The 11,015-nt window shown below is 35.7% G+C and overlaps 1 protein-coding gene across 1 annotated transcript; it reads right to left on the bottom strand.

The window, feature by feature from the left end:
* Positions 1-18: 18 nt before the first annotated feature.
* Positions 19-8,506, bottom strand: LOC117335107. The gene is made up of 5 exons (XM_033895030.1): positions 8,053-8,506; positions 7,598-7,731; positions 2,123-2,208; positions 1,460-1,675; positions 19-261 (listed from the first exon to the last, which is right to left on the bottom strand). The coding sequence occupies exons 1-5, from the start codon at positions 8,164-8,166 to the stop codon at positions 245-247; spliced, it is 567 nt and encodes a 188-aa protein (XP_033750921.1). The 5' UTR covers positions 8,167-8,506; the 3' UTR covers positions 19-244.
* Positions 8,507-11,015: the final 2,509 nt, after the last annotated feature.

The raw sequence follows: 11,015 nt of genomic DNA, 5'->3' as shown, positions 1-11,015 counted from the left end.
AATAATAATACAAATGACAATTCGTAAGAGGTTTAATGAAATGAACATGGATATACAATTACATATATATAACATTATCAGCTTCAGTTTTGTTGAGTTGGACACGTTACACAGATAATAAGGACAATCATGTTTCGTTAAGATCAGAATGACCATATATATAGTAAAGCTGAATTGGTCCTCCCTCGTTTTTATGTCAGTTAGATATGCGTTCCCACTACTCTTCTTGCGAGTCTTTAAAACTTCACAATCGGCAGCTCGCTGTAAATTAAAAAGATATAATTATACCGATAATGAAGAAGACAGTAACCTTATCGCTGTATCTAGCTTTGTTTTATTAACGTCTGTATATGGACGAAGGATTTGTCCTGTTTCATCATTTTCATTTGGTAAACATGTACACTTGTATGTGGAATCATGTGAAAATACTAACGTTTATCATATGACTGAAAGAAACTTATACAATGTGTGAATTGAAATTGATGTCCCTGATAGCTCTCATGATTAAGTACACAATATAATACCGATTTTAAATGTTTAGGTAATAGTTCAGTATATGCCGAAGAAAGAATATATAAGACCATATAGCTGCTTCGTCCGTCTGAAGCTCGACAGTGACGATCGAGGTCTTAAGTGTGGAATTCCATTACGAATATATAACGAAAGATGAATTATCTGTTAAATCAAAGGGCAATTGCACCTCAACATCTTGATTTTGACATTTCTTCAGACCTTTTGGAGTTAGGTCCATCTCCGCCTATCGATATTTTTGGACCAAGAATGACCAAAAAGCTGTAGCACAATCTTTTTACCGAACCGTTAATGATTTAACTAAAATATTGCATTAGGGGAAATCGTTAAACATAAATGGTGACTCTGGTCCGTCTGGGGCACAAAGAGCGAGGTCCAATAGGTGAAGTATAGTTACATCCTTTAAATCGCTCCTTATCATGAGCAACACAATGGATTTTGACCAAATTTAGTCAGAAGCCTCCTTTGGGGAAGGCGAAATTTTTTTGTATAAATGGTGACTTCACCCCCTAGTGCAGTAGGGACGAGGCCCAATAGAGGAAATAGAGGTAGCCCTTCAAATCGCTACTAGTCATAAAGAACTGAATGGATTTTGACGTAATTTGGTCAGAAGCATCTTTGGTAGATGCGAACAAGTTTTGCATAAATACTGACTCTTGGGCAGGAGGGGCGGGACCAAAAGGGGAAATAGGGGCAATTGAAATAGCCAGGTGAATGATGCAGGCCCCTTGGGTCTACCGTTTGATGACATTTGTTATTCAGTTTAGGATTTTCAATATTTTACATTTTAGATACCTATTTATTAAAGTACAATTCTATTTTAAGATAACTTTAATACTTAACGAGCATTTTTACAGATACATATACTTCTTTTTTTTTTAATATTTAAGCCCCTGCCTAATTGTGATTAAGTTGCGGTAGTACATACCAATCTCGGGAGCCCGGAAGAGATCATTCCTACTGATACACCTATTACTGATATGTTGTATGATGTCCCGCTCAGCGAAGTCGGCCGAGGGGTGTCGCTTCAGCAGTGACACGTGCAAGTTACTCTTGAGGCAATGTCCATGCTTGAGTCGCTGACCATAACATATGTAGACAAGGGCGTAACTGTTGTAGTCGGTGTCTACCACCTGGAAAACGTCTGCAACACACGTTCAGTACCTATATATATCACATCACAGTAATTTATTTTGTATATAAACCTTATAGAAGTACATCTGTCATATTTTAAATTGTTTGAAATTGTTATCTGCATAATGTATTGGTCCAGAATGAATCACTTAGATATGTAGTGAAACTGGAATAATTCAAAAGTTGAAAATTCACCAGTGAGTTGTTTAGTTACAAAGAAATAATATCGATTAATTGACTCATTGTGTGTAAAATTCAATAAACAAATAATGAACGATCATTGAATTCTAGTATTAAGAAAATAATTTAACGGAATCCAAAAGGCTATATATCTGAATGGTGTGATTCAAACACAGATAATCTTATTCATTGGACAAAAATACCTTAGTCAATATGACGGGTAAGTACTCCTGTAAGTCTTCAGCACTTTTTGATTAGAAAGAAACATACTACGTACTATTTGTAGCCTGCATAATGAATCTGCCTGGTGCCCCAATGTAGTGTATCAGCTCGTGTGATCCTCTAATACAGTTGTGCCCTATACTGGAAATATACCAAACACCGTTAATGGTTACATACCAAACACCGTTAATAGTTATATACCAAACACCGTTAATAGTTACATATATAACACCGTTAATAGTTACATACCTAACACCGTTAATAGTTACATACCAAACACCGTTAATAGTTACATACCTAACACCGTTAATAGTTACATACCTAACACCGTTAATAGTTACATACCTAACACCGTTAATAGTTACATATATAACACCGTTAATAGTTACATACCAAACACCGTTAATAGTTACATACCAAACACCGTTAATAGTTACATACCAAACACCGTTAATAGTTACATACCTAACACCGTTAATAGTTACATACCTAACACCGTTAATAGTTACATACCTAACACCGTTAATAGTTACATACCTAACACCGTTAATAGTTACATACCACACACCGTTAATAGTTACATACCAAACACCGTTAATAGTTACATACCAAACACCGTTAATAGTTACATACCTAACATCGTTAATAGTTACATACATAACACCGTTAATAGTTACATACCAAACACCGTTAATAGTTACATACCTAACACCGTTAATAGTTACATACCAAACACCGTTAATAGTTACATACCTAACACCGTTAATAGTTACATACCTAACACCGTCAATAGTTACATACCTAACACCGTTAATAGTTACACACCAAACACCGTTAATAGTTACATACCTAACACCGTTAATAGTTACATACCTAACACCGTTAATAGTTACATACCAAACACCGTTAATAGTTACATACCAAACACCGTTAATAGTTACATACCTAACACCGTTAATAGTTACATACCAAACACCGTTAATAGTTACATACCTAACACCGTTAATAGTTACATACCTAACACCGTTAATAGTTACATACCTAACACCGTTAATAGTTACATACCAAACACCGTTAATAGTTACATACCTAACACCGTTAATAGTTACATACCTAACACCGTTAATAGTTACATACCTAACACCGTTAATAGTTACATACCAAACACCGTTAATAGTTACATACCTAACACCGTTAATAGTTACATACCTAACACCGTCAATAGTTACATACCTAACACCGTTAATAGTTACATACCTAACACCGTTAATAGTTACATACCTAACACCGTTAATAGTTACATACCTAACACCGTTAATAGTTACATACCTAACACCGTTAATAGTTACATACCTAACACCGTTAATAGTTACATATCTAACACCGTTAATAGTTACATACCTAACACCGTTAATAGTTACATACCTAACACCGTCAATAGTTACACACCAAACACCGTTAATAGTTACATATCTAACACCGTTAATAGTTACACACCAAACACCGTTAATAGTTATATACCTAACACCGTCAATAGTTACATACCTAACACCGTTAATAGTTACATACCTAACACCGTTAATAGTTACATATATAACACCGTCAATAGTTACATACCTAACACCGTTAATAGTTACATACCTAACACCGTTAATAGTTACATACCTAACACCGTCAATAGTTACACACCAAACACCGTTAATAGTTACATATCTAACACCGTTAATAGTTACATACCTAACACCGTTAATAGTTACATACCGAATACCGTTAATAGTTACATACCAAACACCGTTAATAGTTACATACCTAACACCGTTAATAGTTACATACCTAACACCGTTAATAGTTACATACCAAACACCATTAATAGTTACATACCTAACACCGTCAATAGTTACATACCTAACACCGTTAATAGTTACATACCTAACACCGTTAATAGTTACATACCTAACACCGTCAATAGCTACACACCAAACACCGTTAATAGTTACATATCTAACACCGTTAATAGTTACATACCTAACACCGTTAATAGTTACATACCAAATACCGTTAATAGTTACATACCAAACACCGTTAATAGTTACACACCAAATACCGTTAATAGTTACATACCTAACACCGTTAATAGTTACATACCTAACACCGTTAATAGTTACATACCAAACACCGTTAATAGTTACATACCTAACACCGTTAATAGTTACATATCAAACACCGTTAATAGTTACATATATAACACCGGTAATAGTTACATACCTAACACCGTTAATAGTTACATACCAAACACCGTTAATAGTTACATATATAACACCGTTAATAGTTACATACCTAACACCGTTAATAGTTACACACCAAACACCGTTAATAGTTACATACCTTACACCGTTAATAGTTACATACCTAATACCGTTAATAGTTACATACCTAACACCGTTAATAGTTACATACCAAACACCGTTAATAGTTACATACCTAATACCGTTAATAGTTACATACCTAACACCGTTAATAGTTACATACCAAACACCGTTAATAGTTACATACCAAACACCGTTAATAGTTACATACCAAACACCGTTAATAGTTACATACCTAATACCGTTAATAGTTACATACCAAACACCGTTAATAGTTACATACCAAACACCGTTAATAGTTACATACCTAACACCGTTAATAGTTACATACCAAACACCGTTAATAGTTACATACCAAACACCGTTAATAGTTACATACCAAACACCGTTAATAGTTACATACCAAACACCGTTAATAGTTACATACCTAAACACCGTTAATAGTTACATATCAAACACCGTTAATAGTTACATACCAAACACCGTTAATAGTTACACACCAAACACCGTTAATAGTTACATACCTAACACCGTTAGTAGTTACACACCAAACACCGTTAATAGTTACATACCAAACACCGTTAATAGTTACATACCTAACACCGTTAGTAGTTACACACCAAACACCGTTAATAGTTACATACCAAACACCGTTAATAGTTACATACCTAACACCGTTAATAGTTACATATCAAACACCGTTAATAGTTACATACCAAACACCGTTAATAGTTACATACCTAACACCGTTAATAGTTACATACCTAACACCGTTAATAGTTACATACCTAACACCGTTAATAGTTACATACCTAACACCGTTAATAGTTACATACCAAACACCGTTAATAGTTACATACCTAACACCGTTAATAGTTACATACCTAACACCGTTAATAGTTACACACCAAACACCGTTAATAGTTACATACCTAACACCGTTAATAGTTACATACCAAACACCGTTAATAGTTACATACCTAACACCGTTAATAGTTACATATCAAACACCGTTAATAGTTACATATCAAACACCGTTAATAGTTACATACCAAACACCGTTAATAGTTACATACCTAACACCGTTAATAGTTACATACCTAACACCGTTAATAGTTACATACCTAACACCGTTAATAGTTACATACCTAACACCGTTAATAGTTACACACCAAACACCGTTAATAGTTACATACCTAACACCGTTAATAGTTACATACCTAACACCGTTAATAGTTACATACCAAACACCGTTAATAGTTACATACCTAACACCGTTAATAGTTACACACCAAACACCGTTAATAGTTACATACCTAACACCGTGAATAGTTACATACCAAACATCGTTAATAGTTACATACCTTACACCGTTAATAGTTACACACCAAACACCGTTAATAGTTACATACCTAACACCGTGAATAGTTACATACCAAACATCGTGAATAGTTACATACCAAACACCGTTAATAGTTACATACCAAACACCGTTAATAGTTACATATATAACACCGTTAATAGTTACATATCAAACACCGTTAATAGTTACATACCAAACACCGTTAATAGTTACATACCAAACACCGTTAATAGTTACATATCAAACACCGTTAATAGTTACATACCTAACACCGTTAATAGTTACATACCAAACACCGTTAATAGTTACAATATAATACCTCACAGATTAGCAGAATTCGAACGCATGGTCAATGATAATGAAATAAGTTAACATACATATTATCTCAAATCATTTACAGAATAGAATATTAAATTCAATGACTTTAAGACTATAATGCCACAAATAGCGACACAGGTTCGAAATATACACACATACAGGGTATTCTTTGTATTTGAAATTATATTATTATAATATACCAAATGCACCAATCCGATTTAATAATGGGATTACCTATAAATATATACATTTTTGAAGACCCATTTTTCGTTTTTATTCATTTATTTATTGATTTAGTTATTTTTGTTTTTTGTTTCTCTTCTTGCTTTTTACATTCTTGGTCACTAGCAACACTGGCTAGTTTTCGAGGTCGACAAGCTAAATGCATTTAAATATTTATTATTTGGACATGTATATCAATTGATATTGATATAAACAGGTTACAACACAGTTTCGAGAAAACGTTCGCATTAGATGTTGATGTGGCTCGCCAGACGGACCCTCGACCATTTTTTTCTGTTTTTAACTGGCATGTGTAAAATGCTAATCCAGTAATCTTATCAGCTGAACACACTAACAGCAATCAGAGCGCTGACCCTTCAGCATGGAAACAGATTATCGGAACCTTAGCGAAAAGATAACAGCGCTGATAATGAAGTCTGTTCTCTCGGTACTTCACTGCTCGCACCATCAGTAGCCACTAATAAGATGTAATAGCAACATCGTGTATTCGAACACCAATCATGCATGTTACGACCAAATATTCCAACAGCAATCACATTTATTAAGACCAAATATTCTAACACTAATCATGCATGTTACCACTAAATATGCCAACAACAATCATGCATATACACACCAAATATTCCAAAATCAATAATGCATATTAACACCAAATATTCAACACCAATCATGCAAGTTAACACCAAATATTCAAACACCAATCATGCATGTTACGACCAAATATTCCAATATCAATCATGCATGTTAACACCAAATTTCGAACACCTATCATGCATGTTAACATCAGATATTCCAACAATAATAATGAAAGTCAAGATAAAGTATTCTTAGTAAGTACATTTGTATATATGCAACAACACCTTTAATACATAAGAATATGCCACATCACATATGAGTGATAAGAAACCAACCTTTCCTTTGATTGCCCTGTCAATCGTTAATACATAATACAAAAAATCATGAGCATGTCATGCGTAATTGGTTCATGTCGTGAATGAAAAAGAAAAAAGAAAAAAAAAGGTAAATTAACGAAACCAAAATTAACCGTGTCAATCCGAAAATTGACACAGCTGAATAGGGATATTTATCTAATCATCCTCTTAAAAAATCAATTATAAACGACACCCAACGTTTACCTTTATGCTTGATGATTGTCTTTAAGTTAAGAAATAGGGCGATAGGGTATCGAATAGGATTGTTATTTTCGATTTGATAATCTTTGTATTTGCATTATACTTACGACCGACCGGCGTAGTAGAACTTCATGTCATGCATATTCTGGTAAGATTCCAAGAAGCCCCAAGTCTGGGACACAAAAGTGTAGTACCCAAACTTTACCTCCGTCCGTTCGATCTCGTACCAGGACCCAAAGAACTAGGAAGGGAAAGTGGTGAAAATTGAACGGAGAATTCATCAGTATTGTAAGTTTATTCAGTAAAATCAATATGTTTAACAAATGGTTTAAATATAAGTCAATAAAGTGTATGTTTCACTTCAGTATTTCGCAAAATATGTTTTATGAAAGCAAATTATAATGTATTAACATTTAATGAACAACGTTAACTTTGATTCATATATCTTCCAAATATAAGAATATTTTTTTTTTAAAGAAATATACTAAATGTAGAGAATGACTGCATAAATCGTTTCTACATATGCTGTCCATTGCAAACGTAATTATTAAGAAAAACATACCCGGCCGACGTCGAAATCTCTTGGAATGAGTCTATCAAAATTACAATAATGATATCCAAAAACACACGGCAGTGTCATGACAAGCACAGCGAAGATGCACAGGGAGGCGGCCATGGTGATCTGAGTGGTAACAAGGGGTTTCACACGTTGTTAAGTAGGACTCGTGAAACACCGAAACACAGAGGTACAGATGCTATTGTTAATTGCCCAGAACTAAACCCCGGCCAGATCTTACAGGGGCTGGCTTAATCTTTAGGTAGAATTTTTATTGTAATCAAGACTCGCTCTGAAAATATACGCTACAAAGAAATTAACTCTGTGACGGGATTTGTTTAGGGCCGCCCAGATGTGCGACCTTCACTTATAAATATCCTTTGATACCGCAGGTGAACGGAAATCATTTTCCTTTTAGGTATAAATCTATAAATATAGACTTTATTGGCTGTTAAAAACAATATGGAACCCATTATAATCTATCTTTAGATGAAAAAATACATTGAATGGTACACTTTACCTATATTTACTTAAGCAATTATATTAACCCTTGTTAAACTTAATCAGCTTCAATACCTTCTTTTCAATGGAATTTCTCCGATATGTTTTAAGTACAGGTCTTCGCTTTAGTTTGCTTAAGAATAGATCTCAAGTATACATCATAGCTAGTAACTTAGACAATGAATAATTCTGTTAATCAATATTAAGATACAAGGGGTGACTGCTGAGTTGTGAGCCTCATATTGAAGGATTTGAATTTTGCCGGATATATTGCATTATTTTTCAACATAACCCAATTCAGTATCTATGCACTTTTGCCAGCGGTGTTTAAGAGCCTCAATGACTCCCTTTCTTGGCTGTTCAGAAAGTCATCCACTGCATGCATGACGTCATCATCGGACTGAAAGTGGGTGCCTGAAATAGCTGTTTTCAGTTTTGGAAATAGATGAAAGTCTGATGGAGCGAGATCAGGTGAATAAGGCGGAGGCTCTATTTCAAGCCACAATCGTGAATGGCAGCCATGGCAATGACAGACTTGTGAATAGGAGCGCTTAAGTTTAATATTTTCCCGTAACTGCCTCAGATGTGAAGCATAGTATATGCCATTGAATGTTTGTCCCTTTTAGAGATAATCTATAAGCAGAATACCATCTGCATCCCAAAAAACCGGAGGCACTAACCTTTCCAGCTGATGGAACAGTCTTTGCCTTTGGCGGGGAGAGCCAGGGTGCTATCATTGTTTCGATTGTTGCTTGGCCTCCAGGGTAAAATGATGGACCCATGTTTCATCCATAGTGATCAGAATGGAATGTACTCTTTCCTGTTCAATGCCAACTCTACTGGCTATATATCTTCCTGTAACTCGTCTGTCAGTCATAACAATATCATGAACTGTATTGGCCATTTCTGGGGTTGCAACATTAACAGGCCTTCCAGGATGGGGGTCGTCCTCAAGGCTATGTCGGCTGCGCATAAATTTCGCCCACCACCTTTTCACTGTAGCATATGAAGGGGCATCTTTCCCTAGTGTTAATACCACATCATTATGGATATCATTATATATTAAACCTTTTTATGCAAATATTGGATCACTGTTCTTTCATCGATTTTGTCCATTTTGCAAAAGCCGTTTGTCTTGTTTACTTTAGAGTGCTACCTCGTCAATGGTGTTGAGACTAACCAAATGAGACCAGTCCTTGGGTACACGGCCCTATATCGTAAGAGAATAGTAGGACTTAAAAAACATCCTTTTGTACCTCCTTCAATACGAGGCTCACAATATATCAATCATCCCTCGTAGATACCCCTAATACCGGATTGTTAAAGTCATCACCAAAACGTTTGTTCCACCATAAAAATCACAACTAATTCACTCGGCACACTTTATACGGTGATCATAATCCACTTCTCTCACAAGAAAGACAACTAATCTCACAGTCCCAATATTAAAGCACTACATTTCTATTGGTTTTCCGACTATAAGGTCACCACTAAACCAGCTCCAATATGCTTGTACTATATAATCACCATTAATCCGAGTGTTCCACTACACAGCCATCACTAATCCAGACATAGATATTCTTTAATAAATGAAACCTTTTTTTTTTTACAATGTCACTCAATAGATAGTCTTGTCTGACTATATAGACACCATTAATCCGCGTGTCCCATTACACTTCCAAAAATAATATACCTGTTACCTCTATCTCCTCACTTATCTTCTTAGTCACCACTAATCTGCGCGTCCGAATACACAGTCACCACTAATCCGCCTGTCGTACGATACAGTCACAATTTATCCGATTCACCCATTACACAGTTATCAAAATACTGAAAATGTTGACAAACGAAACAGTAATTCTAACTCAAAATCGATTAAACGAGGTCAAGATAAGAACAAAATATAGATATTCATGGAGACCCTTTAAAATTACAGGGAAAACTAGGTGTTCGGGCGGATAAGCGTCTTCTGCTTCATCTACGGCACCCGTAGTACAAATCTAGGTCACGACGACACCCGTCGTACAAATCTAGGTCACGACGACCCCGTCATACAAATCTAGGTCACGACGACACCCACCATACAAATCTAGGTCACGACGACCCCGTCATACAAATCTAGGTCACGATGACCCCGTCATACAAATCTAGGTCACGACGACACCTGTCGTACAAATCTAGGTCACGGCGACACCCACCATACAAATCTAGGTCACGATGACCCCGTCTTCTGCTTCATCTACGGCACCCGTAGTACAAATCTAGGTAATGACGACCCCGTCATACAAATCTAGGTCACGACGACCCTGTCGTACAAATCTAGGTCACGACGACACCTGTCGTACAAATCTAGGTCACGACGACACCCACCATACAAATCTAGGTCACGAAGACCCCGTCATACAAATCTAGGTCACGATGACCCCGTCATACAAATCTAGGTCACGACGACACCCGTCGTACAAATC

Source organism: Pecten maximus, chromosome 9 (assembly GCF_902652985.1).
Source record: "Pecten maximus chromosome 9, xPecMax1.1, whole genome shotgun sequence".
NCBI lineage: Eukaryota > Metazoa > Mollusca > Bivalvia > Pectinida > Pectinidae > Pecten > Pecten maximus.
Note: the sequence above shows the minus strand (reverse complement) of the source record. Positions and strands in the feature narration are given on the sequence as shown.